Source organism: Armigeres subalbatus, chromosome 2, assembly GCF_024139115.2.
Source record: "Armigeres subalbatus isolate Guangzhou_Male chromosome 2, GZ_Asu_2, whole genome shotgun sequence".
NCBI classification, from domain to species: Eukaryota; Metazoa; Arthropoda; class Insecta; order Diptera; family Culicidae; genus Armigeres; species Armigeres subalbatus.
This window is the reverse complement of record NC_085140.1, coordinates 109,122,001-109,139,329: the sequence shown is the minus strand read 5'-3', so window position 1 is coordinate 109,139,329 and position 17,329 is coordinate 109,122,001. Positions and strand designations below refer to the sequence as shown.

At 38.7% G+C, this 17,329-nt stretch overlaps 1 protein-coding gene across 7 annotated transcripts in view; it reads right to left on the bottom strand.

Moving 5' to 3' along the window:
* LOC134210650 (cAMP-dependent protein kinase type II regulatory subunit) overlaps positions 1-17,329 on the bottom strand; it is a 377,643-nt gene that overhangs the window by 23,890 nt on the left and 336,424 nt on the right. For all 7 annotated transcript variants that reach the window (XM_062686814.1, XM_062686815.1, XM_062686816.1 and 4 more), the window contains one exon: positions 12,890-13,071. In XM_062686814.1, the coding sequence (XP_062542798.1) occupies positions 12,890-13,071 (182 nt within the window). The remainder of the gene's footprint in view (positions 1-12,889; positions 13,072-17,329) is intronic.

Here is a 17,329-nt window from a genome sequence, read left to right as displayed (position 1 = left end):
CTATTGAAACGATTAGCTCCTTGTACCCTTTGTATAAATTAGGTTAAGTTTAGTTTATGTTAAAAATGTTGTAATTCCTACATGGTTCAGTGCGGTAAGTGCAGTGCGTGTTTTACTTGTCGGGAAAATAATAAAATATACATTTTGTGTTCGGTGGCTCATGCGCATGTATTGCTCCGGTCGAAACCAAGGGTCCCGTACGCCTGTCTCTGGTGAACAAAGCTCTTGTACTCCGCATCGAAGCTTAGAACCGATATTAGGGCGCAATCGTTAATGCGAACATATTTATATTCGGTTAGTTACATCGTTTTATTGCTGCATGATTGAGTGTTTGATTTTGATAAAATATCGAAAAGTTAAGTGTTAATAAAAATTGCCTCGCCATAACAAAAAGGTGGTAGAGAATTAACACTGTTGTTTACTTGTCATAAGACGAGTTTGTACAAGTCGAGTCAAGTACGAGACACTGAAGACGACCTTACTGTTGAGGTTGAAATACGCATCTGTCAAGGTACAATTAAGTGGTGGAATTTAAATGGGACTGTACAAACTCGTCTTATGACAAGTGAAGACATTCCACTAAAAAGCTCAAAATGATTTTCTTAACCTTTCCGACCCCAACGTCTGTTTTTAAGGGCTTTCAAAAATCCAAACTGCTGTAAAAACCGCATTTCTTGACCGATTCTTTCGCAACAAGTTGCATTCCATCCGGATGGATCCCAATTTTCGAGGCTATCCACAGTACGGTTCCAGAATTATTCCAGATTCCGTTGTCCCCGGAATAAGTGGCCATTTACAATTTTAAGTCAAAACAGATCGTGCGACACCTCAAACTTCATGATTTCACAAAGCAATGATGCGAATGATATTTTTGGGGTTCCTGGCCCGCTCGGATTCAATCCGGTCACATCAGTCCCAATCCGGGGACCAACGGAATGGCCATTTTCTAAATTGATTCAAAATAGGACGTGCGACACCTCAAACTTCATGATTCTACAAAGCAATGATGGGAATGATATTTTTAGGGTTCCTGGCGCACTCGGATCCATTCCAGCCACAATCCGGAGGACCTACGGAATGGCCATTTTCTAAATTGATTCAAAATAGATCGAGCGACACCTCAAACTTCATGATTTTCCAAGCAATGATGGGAATGATATTTTTAGGGTTCCTGACCCACTCGGAATCAATCCGGCCACATCGGTCACAATCCGGGGACCTACGAAATGGCCATTTTCTAAAGGGGGTTCCTGGCCCTGGCCCACTCGAATTCAATCAAACCACATCGGTCACAATCCAGGGACCCAGGAATTCCACCGAAAATTTATACAGAACTTATACCGTAGATGAAATCAACAATGGAATTGTCGGAGGAATTCCTAGATTAATTCCCAAAGAAATCCTGATAGAATTCCGGTGGAAACTTCAAGATCTCTACTGGGACATCCTCCAGGAGTTTATCCGAAAATTTCTCCTGGAGTTCCTCCGGGAATTACACCGGAGGACAAAGAGTTCCTGCAGGATCTTTTCCGAGAATTATTCCGGTAGTTCTATAGGCAGATCCTACGGGGGTTCCTCTTCCGGGAATTTCTCCAGAATTTCCTCACGGAATTCATTCAAGCTTATATAGAAAATCCTCCAGAAGCTCCACCGAGAATTTCTCTGGGAGCTTCTGAAGGTAATCTCCGGGAGGTCCTCTGATGATGATGATGATCCAGCTCAGCTACATACCCCTAGAAAGGTTTCAGCTAGACGAGATTTGTGTATAAGATGAATTATCCAAGAATTTTTTCGAGCATTCTTCTAGTAGTTTCACTGGCAGTTCCTTCGGGGGTTTATTTGAAAATTCTCCCGGGAGTTTTTTCAGAAATTCCTCCGGAAGCTATTTCAAGAAACTATTAATTTCGACTGTAGTTTAATGATTCGGAGATGGCTTTTCAGTCTTGACAAAATCAAAACACTGTTATTTAATCTTGTCCATCTTTTCATTTTTTTAATCTTGTTATTTCAAGAATGCCTCTGGAAGTTCCACCAGTAGCTCTTCCAGGAAATCATGCAGGCTTTTTTTCAGGAAATCATTTAGTCCTTCTTCAGAAATTGAGCTGGAAATTCCTCCCAAAGTTCTTCCAATAGTTTCTCTGGAAGTCTCTCTAGGAATTCTGCTAGGTGTTCCTCCTGAAATTCTTCCGGGAGCTCTTTCGGGATTAACTACGAGAATTCCTCCGGGAGATCCACCGGCAGTTTCTATGAGGATTCATCCGGAAGTTTCAACGGTAGTTCCCCCGAGTGTTCCTCTAAGAAGGAACTCCTGGAGTAATTTCCGGAGGAGCTCCTGGAGGAATTTCTGGAGGAATTTCCGGAGAAATTATCAGAGGATTTATCGGAGGAACTTTCGGTGGAACTTCTGGAGGAATTTCTTAAAGAACTACAAGAAGATTTTCTAGAGTAACTCTCGTAAGAACTCTTGGATGAACTCCCAAATGAACTCCCAAATGAACTTCCGTAAGAACTCCAGGAGGAACTCCTGGAAGTTTTTTTTTTGTCTTTATTATAGAGACTTTCAGCCCGAGGCTGGCTCGTCTCGCGTCCTGGAAGAGTTCTCAAAAGATCTCCCAGAGCAACTCTCAGAGAAATTCTTCGAGGAACTTCTAGAGGATTTTGTAGATAAATTCTGAAAAAAAACCCGAATGAATTCCCGGAGGAGCTACTGCTGGAACTCCCGGTGAAATTTTCAGAGGAACAGTCGTTGGAATATCCGGAGTTGAATTTCTAGAGGAACTTCCGAAATCCCATTTCACGTGAAATTCCTGCCATATATCCTCCTGGATTTCCCTGTGAAGTTCTTGGAGGGATTCCCAGAGGAACTCTTGGAAAAACTCCTGGAGAAGGTCCCACAAGCATTTCCGGAAGAATTCTCACAAGGAAGTCCTGAACTAATTCTTGGAGAAGTTCATGAAGGAATTTCTGGATTAATATCTGAAGGAATTCCCGGAAAAAAACCAGGAGAAATTATTGCAGAAATTCCCAGATGAAATGCTGAAGAAATTACCGGATGAATTCCCGGAGATAGTTCTGAAGAAATACTTGGAAGAACTCCTGAAAGATATCTTGGAGGAACTCTCAAATCAATATCCGAATGAAATTCTGGAGTGAATTTCTAGTGAAGTCCGGAATTGCAGGACAATTCCGCGGAAAAATTTCGGGAGAAATTCCTGAAGGAATTCCTGGAGAAGTACCTGAAGCAATTCCCGGGAAAATACCTGGAAGAATTTCCGAGGAAACATATGGACGAATTCCTGGATAAATTTCTAAAGAAATTTTTTGATGAATTCTTGAAGGATATTCTGAAGTAATAGCGGAAAGAATTCCAGAATGAAATCCTAGAGGATTTCGCTATTAAATTTATGGAGGTATTACCAGGAAAAACTCCTGAAAGTTATCCTGGAGGAATTAACCGATTCAATCCGGATTTTTTTTTCGTCGTATTTCAACATAAATTTTGGACATTCTGCTTCAAAAACGTATGAAAACCATGAAAAAGTAGAAATATGGGGTAAAATATTTTTTTTGAGATCTTCTAGGGCTTCCAAACCTTCCTTGAGTTCAGTTCTTGATTATCTACATAAACAACAAAGCGTTTTACGGGGCCTCAATCCTTATTTGAAGTTGGAATTGCTACTTGAGACATAATTAAACTATTTTTTATCAAATCGCAGTGTTACCAAAACATAAACGGTACTCCAAACTATTCTTGAGTTCAGATCTTGGAGGTCTACAAGATCAACAGAGCAATTCATAGGTTCCCGAGCTTGTGTAATAGTTGGAGGAGCCCCATGGAACATTATTACAGTAGTATATACAAAATACAAGACTCCCAGAATATCTACGGTACTCCAAACAATTCTTGAGTTCAGATCTTGGAGGCCTACAAGACCAACAGAGTGATTGATAGGTTCCTGAGCTTGTGTGTTAGTTGTAAAAACCCCATGGGACGTGATTATGTCAATATATAAAAACATCCACATTCCCAGAATATCTACGGTACTCCAAACCTTTCTTGAGTTCAGATCTTGAAGTTCTACAACACCAACAGAGTGAGCAACCCCTTGGGACATAATTACACCACAATATGCAAATCACAGCATTCCCAGAGTTCCTGGGGTAATCCAAGTCATTCTTGAGTTCAGATACTGGAGGTCTTCAAGACCAACAGAGTGATTCATTGATTTCCAAGCTTGTGTGTTAGCTGGAGAAGCCTCATGGAACATCATTACACCAGTACATACAAAATACAATATTGCCAGAGTATCTACGGTACTCCAAATCATTCTTGAATTCAGATCTTGGGGGTCTACAAGACCAACAGAGTGATTCAAAGGCAACTCAGCTTATGTGTTAGTTGTAAAAACCCCATGAGACATCATTACACCAGTATATGAAAATTGAAACATTCCAAGAATACGGTACTCCAAACCATTTTTGAGTTCAGATATTGGAGGTCTACGAGGCCAACAGAGTGAATCATAGGATTCTGAGCGTGTGTGTCAGTTGTAGAAACCCCATGGGACATCAATATACCAGTATATACAAATCATAACATTCCCGGAATATTTACGGCGCCATACATGAGTTCAAATATTGGAGGTCTAAAAGACCAACATAGTGATTCGTGGATTCTGAAGCTTGTTTGTTAGTTGGAGAACCATCATGGAACATCATTACACCATTATATAAAAATCTTGTTAGTTGGAATTGCTCAAATGGACATCATTACGTACACAATACGTAAGTACGAAAAATAAACGTGTTATTGTGATCACAAACATCGCATCCACAATTTTTTCGTTCCTTTTATCATCTATAGTGTTATAGAGGGGTCCTCCTTAGCCGTGCGGTAAGACTCGCGGCTACAAAGCATGAGCATGCTGAGGGTAGCTGGGTTCGATTCCTGGTGCCGGTCTAGACAATTTTCGGATTGGAAATTGTCTAGACTTCCCTGGGCATAAAAGTATCATCGTGCTAGCCTCATGATATACAAATGCAAAAATGGTATCCTGGCTTAGAAACCTCGCAGTTAATAACTGTGGAAGTGCTTAATGAACACTAAGCTGCGAGGCGGCTCTGTCCCAGTGTGGGGATGTAATGCCAATAAGAAGAAGAAGAAGTAGAAGAAGTGTTATAGAATAAAGCTTGGTACCACGGCGTCTGGGCTATACATGTGAATTATTGCTACTCCATAATCGATCAGAATTAGAGTAAGCTGCACCCTGAAGGCGTTGGTACTCTCATACTTACTTGTACTTATATACATAGTATACTTATTATACATATTATATATTTTATACGATATGTTTACCCAAGTGTTTACCATTCTATACGTATTGAAACTACCAAAGGGTATCATGAGATGACAGTCTAACCAATAAATGAGGATTGCGTACCAAGAACTGAATAAAGCTCGCAATACATTCAATCGACAATATAATTGGTTTCAGTATTGCACGGAAGTGGATGTTACTAAGACTAACATGTATATGTAAGAGTAAAGTAATTTACGTATGAATAATATCACAAAATTTCATTTCAAATGCTTTTCTCCATACTAATCCCAAAATGAATTAAATGTAATAGCTAAATCATGTTGCTAAAAAAATCTCTCTCAGTTCCTCTGCAAACATTTGATGTGATTCTGCGAGATCGTCAACAGAAGGCGTTTCAGTACAACTTTCGAATCGACATGTTAAGCTCTGGTGCACTGCTGCAAACATGCAGCACACTAGGAGTAAACTTTTTGAAAGCAGTGTACCAAAAGGAATCAATAGTTAAGTTTCTCAATAATAATCTTCTTCATCGAAAAAATATTTAGTAGACTAACAGGTAATAGGTCATAGTATTTTTTTTCGAGAAATGCTCTCATTATTGATGAAATTTGTGTAAGGTGGTTATTCACAAATTGCGCGACGAATAATAAAAAAAACTAGAAGTTCATTACAAGAAGTGGCGAGGAGGAGAGGGGTGTTGAAAATAGTAATTGTACGTACTATATCGATCTTCCCTAGATGTCCTTCACCATAAAATTTTTTGGCGGTAAATTCATGCTAGACCATCGTACATCTTCTTGTTGATCGATTTGAATATAAAGAATTGAACTCATGGACAATTTGTATTGTCGTACATGTTCAACGAATTCTACAATGTGTCTATAATGGTGTAACGAAGTTCAGTAGAGCTATTCCAACTCATAAAAATAGATGGGATGACGTAGATCTTCATGTTGATCAATTTGAGTATTGAGATCTGTACTCATGGACAGTTTGGAGTGTCGTCGATGTTCAACGAGTTCTTTATCTATAATGGTGTATCGAAGTCCCGTGGAGCTATTTCCACTCATAGAAATAGTGGAGACCTCAAAGATCTGCGTGTTGATCGATTTGAATATTGGGATCTGAGCTCAAAGACAGTTTGGAGTGTCGTAGATGTCGAGCGAATTCTGTGGCGTGTCTCTAATAGTGTAACCAAATCCCGTGGAGCTATTACAACTCATAAAAATAGTTGAGACATCGAAGATCTCATGTGGATCGTTTTGAATATTCTGATCTGTACTCATGGATAGTTTGGAGTATAATAGATGTTCAACGAATTCTGTTATGTATTTATAATGGTTTAATTAAGTCTCATGGAGCTATTCCAACTCATAAAAATAGTGGTGACATCAAAGATCTTCTAGTTGATCGATTTGTAAATAGGGATCTGAGCTTGTTTGGAGTTTGCAGTGTCGTACATGTTCAACGAATTCTGTGGTGTATATCTTACTGTGTACCGAAGTTCCGTAGAGCTATTCCATCTCGTAAAAATAGTTTAGAAATCGGAGATCTTCATGTTGATCGTTTTGAATATTAGGATCTGCGCTCAAAGACAGTTTGGAGTGTCGTAGATGTCAAACGAATTATGTGATGTGTCTATAATGGTGTCACGAAATCCCGTGGAGCTATTCCAACTCATAAAACTAGTGGGGACATCGAAGATCTTCATGTTGATCGATTTGAATATTAAGACCTGTACTCAAGGATAGTTTGGAGTGCCATAGATGTCGAACGAACTCTGGTGTGCCTGTAATGGTGTTACGAGGTATCGCGGAGCTATTCCACCTCATAAAACTAGTGGGGACATCGAGGATCTCTTTGTTGATCGATTTGAATATTAGGATCTAATCTCAAGGAGAGTTTGGAGTGTCGTAGATATCGAAAGAATTCTGTGGTGTGTCTGTAATGATGTTACGAGGTATCCTGGAGCTATTCCAACTCATAAAACTAGTGGAGACATCGCAGATCTGCATGTTGATCGATTTGAATATTAGGATCTGTACTCAAGGATAGTTTGGAGTGTCGTAAGTGTCGAACGAATTCTATGGAGTGTGTAATATTGTTACGAGGTATCCTGGAGCTATTCCAACTCACAAAACTAGTGGGGACATCGAAGATCTGCATGTTGATCGATTTGAATATTAGGATCTGTACTCAAGGATAGTTTGGAGTGTCGTAGGTGTCGAACGAATTCTGTGGAGTGTCTGTTATGGTGTTAGGAGGTATCCTGGAGCTATTCCAACTCATAAAACTAGTGGGGACATCGAAGACCTGCATGTTGATCGATTTGAACATTAGGATCTGTACTCAAGGAGAGTTTGGAGTGTCGTAGATGACGAACGAATTCTGTGGTGTGTCTGTAATGATGTTACGAGGTATCCTGGAGCTATTCCAACTCATCAAACTAGTGGGGACATCGAAGATCTGCATGTTGATCGATTTGAACATTAGGATCTGTACTCAAGGAGAGTTTGGAGTGTCGTAGATGTTGAACGAATTCTGTGGTGTGTCTGTAATTATGTTACGAGGAATCCTGGAGCTATTCCAACTCATAAAACTAGTGAGGACATCGAAGATCTGCATGTTGATCGATTTGAATATTAGGATCTGTACTCAAGGATAGTTTGGAGTGTCGTAGGTGTCGAACTAACTCTGTGGAGTGTCTGTTATGGTGTTACGAGGTATCCTGGAGCTATTACAACTCATAAAACTAGTGGGGACATCGAAGATCTGCATGTTGATCGATTTGAACATTAGGATCTGTACTCAAGGAGAGTTTGGAGTGTCGTAGATGTTGAACGAATTCTGTGGTGTGTCTGTAATGATGTTACGAGGTATCCTGGAGATATTCCAACTCATCAAACTAGTGGGGACATCGAAGATCTGCATGTTGATCGATTTGAACATTAGGATCTGTACTCAAGGAGAGTTTGGAGTGTCGTAGATGTTGAACGAATTCTGTGGTGTGTCTGTAATTATGTTACGAGGAATCCTGGAGCTATTCCAACTCATAAAACTAGTGAGGACATCGAAGATCTGCATGTTGATCGATTTGAATATTAGGATCTGTACTCAAGGATAGTTTGGAGTGTCGTAGGTGTCGAACTAACTCTGTGGAGTGTCTGTTATGGTGTTACGAGGTATCCTGGAGCTATTACAACTCATAAAACTAGTGGGGACATCGAAGATCTGCATGTTGATCGATTTGAACATTAGGATCTGTACTCAAGGAGAGTTTGGAGTGTCGTAGATGTTGAACGAATTCTGTGGTGTGTCTGTAATTATGTTACGAGGAATCCTGGAGCTATTCCAACTCATAAAACTAGTGAGGACATCGAAGATCTGCATGTTGATCGATTTGAATATTAGGATCTGTACTCAAGGATAGTTTGGAGTGTCGTAGGTGTCGAACTAATTCTGTGGAGTGTCTGTTATGGTGTTACGAGGTATCCTGGAGCTATTCCAACTCACAAAACTAGTGGGGACATCGAAGATCTGCATGTTGATCGATTTGAATATTAGGATCTGTACTCAAGGATAGTTTGGAGTGTCGTAGGTGTCGAACTAATTCTGTGGAGTGTCTGTTATGGTGTTACGAGGTATCCTGGAGCTATTACAACTCATAAAACTAGTGGGGACATCGAAGATCTGCATGTTGATCGATTTGAACATTAGGATCTGTACTCAAGGAGAGTTTGGAGTGTTGTAGATGTTGAACGAATTCTGTGGTGTGTCTGTAATTATGTTACGAGGTATCCTGGAGCTATTCCAACTCATAAAACTAGTGGGGACTTCAAAGATCTGCATGTTGATCGATTTGAATATTAGGATCTGTACTCAAGAATAGTTTGGAGTGCCATAGATGCCGAACGAATTCTGTGGTGTGTCTGTAATGGTGTAATGAAGAACCGTGGAGCTGTCCCAACTCATAAAAATAGTGGGGACATCGTAGATCTTTTTGTTGACCAATTTGAATATTAAGATCTGAGTTCAAGAACTGTTTGGAGTATCTTAGGTATTGAAAAGATCTGTTCTACTGCAGGACAGGTGCGGGATATTATCATAAAGCATTTCCATTTCAATTAATTAATCAGAATGTGGTAAAAATGGTGTTGATTCCTTAGAACATCAAAATTAGAACTCAAGGATAGTTTGGATGCTCTAGATCATCCTAGTGACCATAACCTGACCTGGGCAATATTTTTCCTGGATGGAACAGTTAGTTTTGAACATTTTTGCTGAAGAAAGCAAGGCTCTATCTCTTAAAACTGATTTTTGACAACTGATTTTCGTCTTGGGTCATATATGACCCATCCGGATTGAATCGGTTAAAGGAAGAGTTCCTGGAGGAATTCCCGGAGAAGTTCCTAGAAGAATTTCCGAAGGAATTTCGTATAGATTTACAAGTGAAATTGTGGAACGAAATCGGAGGATTTCCGTCATAAATTTCTGAAGAAACTTCTAGCGGAATTTTGGAAGGAAATTCCGTTTGTATTCTTGAAGGAGCTTTCGAATGTATTCCTGAAGGAAATACCGGAGATTTTTTCTGGAAGAATAGCCAAAGAAATGTCCAGAAGGAAAAAATGGAGAAGAAAAGAAATCTTCAAGGAATTTCCTCATGAATTTCCTAAAAAACAAATTTAGTGAGGGGTTTCTAGATAATGAGATATTACAATTACATGAGAATTTTCGAACGATTTTCAGAGGAATTTGTGGATTACTTTCCGGAGGAATTTAGAAGTTCCCAGGGGAGCTTCTAGAAGGAATTCAAGGAGAATTCTTGAGCCCGAAACTTTTCGAGTTGTTTTGCCCTAACATGCCCAATCTGGCTACGTCATTGTATCATTCCCATCATTGCTTTGTAAAATCATGAAGTTTGAGGTGTCACATGAACTATTTTGAATTAATTTAGAAAATGGCCATCCGTAGGTCCCCGTATTGTGACCGATGTGGCCAGATTGAATCCGAGTGGGCCATGAACCCTAAAAATATCATTTCCATCATTGCTTTGTGAAATCATGAAGTTTGAGGTGTTGCACGACCTATTTTGAATCAATTTAGAAAATGGCCATTCCGTTGGTCCCCGGATTGTGACCGATGTGGCCGGATTGTATCCGAGTGGGTCAGGAACCCTAAAAATATCATTCCCATCATTGCTTTGTAAAATCATGAAGTTTGAGGTGTCGCACCACCTATTTTGAATCAGTTTAGAAAATGGCCTTTCCGTAGGTCCCCGGATTGTGACCGATGTGGCCAGATTGAGTCCGAGTGGGCCAGGAACCCCAAAAATATCTGTTTTGACTTAAAATTGTAAATGGCCACTTATTCCGGGAACAACTAACCCCAACGGAATCTGGAACGAATTCTGGAACCGTACTGTGGATTGCCTCGAAACTAGTATACATAAAAAATTGGGATCAATCCGGATGGAATGCAACTAGTTGCGAAAGAATCGGTCAAGAAATGCGATTTTTACAGCAGTTTAGATTTTTGAAAGCCCTTAAAAACAGACGTTGGGGACGGAAAGGTCACTGTTGTTTACATTTTAGAACCAAATCCAGATGTTGCACATGTCGGGGTAGGGCTTCATTGCTCCGCCTTCTCCCCCTGGTCGAAACAAGCGCGATCTTCAATAGTTCGCAACAGCCATCGAGCTAGCAAGTACAGTGCGTGTTTTAGTCGTCGCGAAGTAGTTAATATATTGAATCAGTCTTCGGGAAAATACGTTAGTCACGCGTTGCTTTTCCATTTCTGTATCATCATGAATATGGCGTCGTTCAAAAGAAATAATTAGTCGCTTACCAAGGCGATTTCCAGAGCTAAGCTAAGCTGACTTTTTTTTACAATTCTGATGTTCGTGTTGGAAATGCATGAACGGGATTGGTGTGTTCTGAAGTTTTTACTGGGTATAACAAGAATTGAAACTTTCAATAGTTTATCGTAAATAATAGAAAGTTTCATTGAAATTGGTAAATTGCTGGAGAGTTTCCAAGTCGATATAGGGGGAATGACGGCTTTGGCAGGTTTTGTTCTATTATTATCAGGGTTTTTTTTTATGACTGATTATGCTCAAATTTGGCCTAAATATTCTTTGCATATCAAAGAATATTTTGGCCAAATTTCATAAAATTGCCAATAATAGAACAAAACCTGCCAAAGCCGTCTTTTCCGATATTTTAAAATCTCCAAAATCCATCGAAAAACAAAGGCGCTATTAACGTTCAAAATCTTACATGTTTTCGCGACGGTCCCCAATTTTGATTCTGATTTGATAATCAGTTCCTTTGGGTCTAACGTAAAAACCTAGATAAGCCCGCCTAGCGGTGTTTGTTCCTTTCTCGTTCAATGCCTTGTTCAGATTACGGCTGAATAACATGTTATTCGATCGTGATGCGGATATAACATAAGATAACATAATTGAGTTAGATTTTCTTAGTGTGTTTTCTGTATGTAAATCGTATTTTGACCATAACTTTGGATCCCATCGTCCGATCTGGCCAATTTTCAAAAGGAATCAATCGGAAACGATTTCCCGTATTTAATTATTGGACACCGTCTTTAATTTCAAAACTGCACAGACTGATTGTTTGATTTAATCCTATTTATCAAAAATGATTTTGCTAACATTGAAGTTGACAAAAAAACAACTTTCTTTTTGCTGCATAAATCTAATGGATTATTTGAACGTAATGGGTGCGGTGGCCACGGATACATAACAATTGACGATTTCTTAGTTGACCGATGCATGAAATCGAACATTCTCCTGGATGATGTTGCACGTTATGACGTCGAAAAAAATTGACTGTATAGATTAATAAGGAGATTTCTGTAGCTTAGCGATTGACCCACAGCTGTAAATTACATTATTCTGAATGTTAAAATATTCAATAAATCTTCCAATTACACCCAATTCTTTTTTTATACGGGGGATGCGTTCCGTGTAAAAAAAGTTTTCAGTTCATAATTTGAAAATTCGTGTAAAAAAAGTTTTATGAAAAAGTTTCTAATGCAAAGTGGAGCAACTTTGCAAAAATTTTGCATTGGATTTTTTTACACGGCCGTGTAAAAAAAATCCGTGTAAAAGCAGAATCGGGTGTATTGTATATTGTAAAACCGTGGTATATACAATTCTGCAAGGTTTTAATACAAGCATCTGTATAAAAACCTCTCATTTTTTATACAGATGCTGTATTTAAAAAAATACAAAATTGTGAGACTTCAATACAATTGGATAAAAATCGTCCGAAGTTGTATTTGTTAAAATTTTATACAGTTTCTGTATGAACTGCAGAACTGTATTAAAATCTACCAACAGCTGGTTGGGTGTAGCTATTCTCGAATTTCTTGGCCATAAAAGTAATTGTGCTATCCTCATGATATATGAGTATTTCGAAGGTAACTTATCTTAGATAATTCGTAGGGTTTAATTGAGGAAATTATCAGCTTAGTGCAGCCTGCAGCGTTCCAATGTTTGGGATTTGATGTCAATGAAAACAATAAGAAGTTATGTCTATAAAGTCATGTACCTGTTCCTTATCCAGCGACCGGAACAGAAGAATGTTTTTGACTGAATCGCACAACCGTGAACGCTGTTCGTCCGTTTTGGGAAATATCGCCCGGGCTCCATCGTCATCGTCATCGTTCTCCGGGTCGTACGTCTCCGCGAACACAGATTTCCTGCGGGAGGCGTACCGATTCACTAGGGGCTCTGCAACAAATAGAAGAAAAAAAAGTGGAGAAACCTGGTTAGAGCTGTTTGTGCACCAATCCATAGCTAATGAAACTTTGAATCAAAATTCTACAAATAGGTTTATTTTTCAGAATTACATGTTATATTAAACGCAAATAATAGGTTACTTCATAGGAATCGTGCGACAGTAAAAATCCAGTTTCCGGAATCGTTTTTACTGCGTCACTTATTTCGAATCTATAATTCAGTCTCGTAATTGAATTTTCAATTGAGCGATATGTTTCAGTTCACTCGATTCCATTCTGGACGACTGAGGAGGGAGATACAGTAATTCGTTTACTGGCGTAATGCATATTTTTCCACCAATCCAATCCATTCACCTTGAATTTTAGCCATAAATACACAATTTCTGCCAACGCACATGCGCCCGATGGGGGATGAAAGCTGTTTCACGCGAAATAACAAGTTAGCACGCGTGCTAATTGATTGCTGCCCACCTACACTCGCCTTTTACCTATCCGATGATGATGATTGAATGGGAAAGAAGGGTTCCGCGTTTTCCAACATTATTGAGTTGGAAAGCAAATCAAACTAAATGTAATTTTGTAAACATACTATCGAAAGCCATCACTCATCATCATTGAAAAATCTCATCCGTAGTTTCAAATTATTTGCTGAAGGGGAGAAACTTAATGCTTGTTTTGCTTAATTAGTTAAGACGCAACTTTAAACAGGAATTAATGGCATTACAAATGCGTCAAATATCAAATAATATAACGTACACCATTTTTTGCTTTTTTTCTTTAAAAAGGTTGATGAAAACTACCTGTTGGCACTAATATCAGCAAAATGACGTAAACCTCACTTTGCAATATTACACCAGTAATGAATAAATAATCAACCATATAAACAGAAACGAGTTAGAAGTTAAATCGTAAACTGGCGAAAGATTCGCCCGATTTGCATTTTTATTTTATTTTGTTCTATTCGTTTTGGAATCTATAGTGTTAATTATGTAATATGGAAAACAGATAGACTAAACAATAGAGAAGTGAAGTCATTAAATTTTGATGAGTTTTTGAAAATAAAAACGATCCCACTATAAAAGAGTGCTTCAACCTTTGAGAAATTAAAGGCAAAATTCAACTAATCAAATCATCGTTAAGGTATGTTTGTGATAAAATTATCTTTTTATAGGATACCTATTGACTGCCATTGTAGGAAATACGTATGTAGATCGTTTTAGTTTTGGGTTCGATCTCAATCCCATTTATTGCAAACGTTCTAGAGTAACAGTTCCGAAACGGCTAATCATAGAATCGTAATATGGCCAACAAAAGGATTCCATTATAATTGTTTGTTTCGGAAGAAAAAAAAATCTACATTACTAACTTCCAGTCTTCCCTACGACCTCATTAGTAAAATATGCTTTATGAAACCAATTTCGTTGGCACCGCACACAAGTGACGCCATATTAATGCCAATTAATGCAAACTAAATGCGAGAGAATCAATCACCTCACATATGCTCCGATTAAGTCACGCGATGACCATCGACCTTGCGAGAATCGGATTCCATAAATCGTTCTCGCCGTTCTCGCTACGGGCAACGGGGTGGCAAGATGACTGATGTGGCCGGCATGATGTTCGCGCACGGAAACGCACAAATCAAAACACCAGGTGACAGAAAAATTAGAACTGGTTCTTCATTATCCGTCAGCCATTGCTGGACCGTTCTCGATTCGGTTGGCATCGGATCGAAGCTGAACGATAATTGAAATGTTATCCGCTCCGGATTTGGCGGCGGCGGCGGTGGTGTTTATGGTTGGCACGAAACGCTAAATGTAATGTTTTATCAAATTGAGTGTGACACATTACACATTGAACCAGGGCACCATCTATGGGCGAGGCACGACTGCTATTGGGGGTCATTTACGGTTCGCGCTCGATTACCTTCTACAAATAACTCTCGGATACCTGCATCGAATCAGGTGGAACGCGTCGACTCGTTCGATTTTATGCGTACTAATGAATCGATTTATTCCATATTGGAAAGTATTAATTGATTGCAATAAAGCAACGCTTGTTAGGTAGTATATACATTAGGGTGGCTCAAAAACACTTTTTCAATTTTTTGTTGGGCCGCCCTCTTATTCGACTATTTGATGCCCTGATGCTCGGACAAAATTTCAGCCAAATCGGTCAACGTTTGGGCGAGCTAAACTCGTTGGTAGTTTATATGAAAAATGTATGCGAAACATCCAAAACAGTGATTTGCAGTTGAAGGCACAATTTACGATCAAGAACATGGTACTCATTCAGTTCTTGTAAAATAATACAGAATGTTATGTGAAAACGCGAGAAGATTGAGTTTATACGCAAAGATATTAGCATTTTACTGAGTGTTGTAGGGGTGAATTTTTTCTTTTCAAAGATAAAAGAAACGAAATTTGCTCCAACCCTGCAGAGAAATGCTTAACTAACTGGGCAAACTCGAGATAATATCTGTCAATTCTCTCAAGATCTGAATGAGTATATTCTTCATCGTAAGTTGTGTAGTTTGCTACGTACTGTTTTTGATATCGACTATAAACTTCCAACAATTTACACCGCCCAAACGTTGACCATTGAAACTTGTCCAGAAACATCGAATAGGAAACTCTCAAAACGGCGACATCGAAAAAATTGAACAAAGTTTTTCCCATACTAATTTGAGCCACCCTAATATACATATACTTATAAGCTGTTTTTTCATTGTTGCAGAAAACTGCTCCCTATTATGTAACACGATATGTCCGCTAACCCTATGGTCCCTATGTAAATCTTTACTACTCATTGTTTCCTTAATTATCGAATGAACGAAAGGGGCTTCCAATTCTCTATATTTTCATTGTGTCAAAAAATCTCAGGTGTATGTTTTTTCTATCAAAAGTTATGTACTATTTACCAATACCAAAATTCTTGAATTATTTAATACAATAACTTGAAAACGGCTCCGTTATGCTCCAAACTTTTGAGCCCTTCAAATAAAATACTGTAGTAGATATGCTTTTCATTTTTGAAACATATTTGGCTTAGAATAGTGTATGAAATCAAGGAACTGACGTCCTAGTATCAAATTAACCAAAAAAATAATGTTCTTTGGTCAGATGGGCCTTCAAAAAATAATTTGGTAAATCGTACATAACTTTTGATAGAAAAAACATACACCTGAGATTTTTTGACACAATGCACAATATAAGCTAAGCCTTCCATCGATGTATTAATATTCGAAATCGGTGGTTGCAAACCTGGCGGAAAATTATTTTTCAAAAAGAAATCCAAGATGGCGGCCAAATTAAATATGGCTGCTTCTATTTACACTATATACACCCTTCCTCTTTCCAACGATATGCTGATCTTTACAATCGGTTGAGAAATGTTGGAGTTATGATACTTTTGGTGAGTCAAGAATTGACAAAAATCGAGGGGTCCATTAAAATGATTTCGTGTATAACTAACGAGGGGTTCATCTTTTTGAAGAATTTAACTCGGGTCCTTAGTATACTCACCGAAAGCTTTCGAAAGAATATAAATTTAGGCATTTTTAAGAACCTCGTGCAAATAGTGGCCCGGTTTCAGCGAGAATTACTCTGGAGTCGATTTCACAGTGATGGGCAAGCAGATGAAGCAAGTTAACAGGTGGAAACCGTTCAACGAACGAATCTGTGTGTTGAGGATTCTGGTCTGGTCAACATCTATGCACCGGCTAACGAGTACCTACCTAATTCGACGACTCAACGGGCACGTTTTATAATTGTTTTGACAAAGCCTGCAGAGTGCTCAAAGCACATGAAAATCGTTTTCGGAATCGCTAATGGCAGGTTAGATAGCAAGAACTTTTGTTCCATAGTTGACAGGGAAAGCTTTCAATAAGCTACCGATAACAACAGCGTACAACAACAACAACAGAGGGATGACCATCAGTAACAGCTACTTTGCACGAAAGAATATCCGAAAACACATCTGGAAACACCCTGATGGTGAGATAAATAACCAGATATGTAGATAGAATTTTGGCATATAAAATGATGTATTTTGGAGTTTTGGCTGTATTTTGCGTGTTTTTCTGCTTAGCGTTCTTTAAATATTTAGGAACCATGTGTCTGTTAAGTCTTTTTCATAATCACGTTTCTTACCATATTTATATAATAAATTGAAGAAAATATAGCCAAAAGCCCAAAATATATTCAGATGTCCAAAATACCATCTTTACCCTGCAATTTCAGAGGATTTTA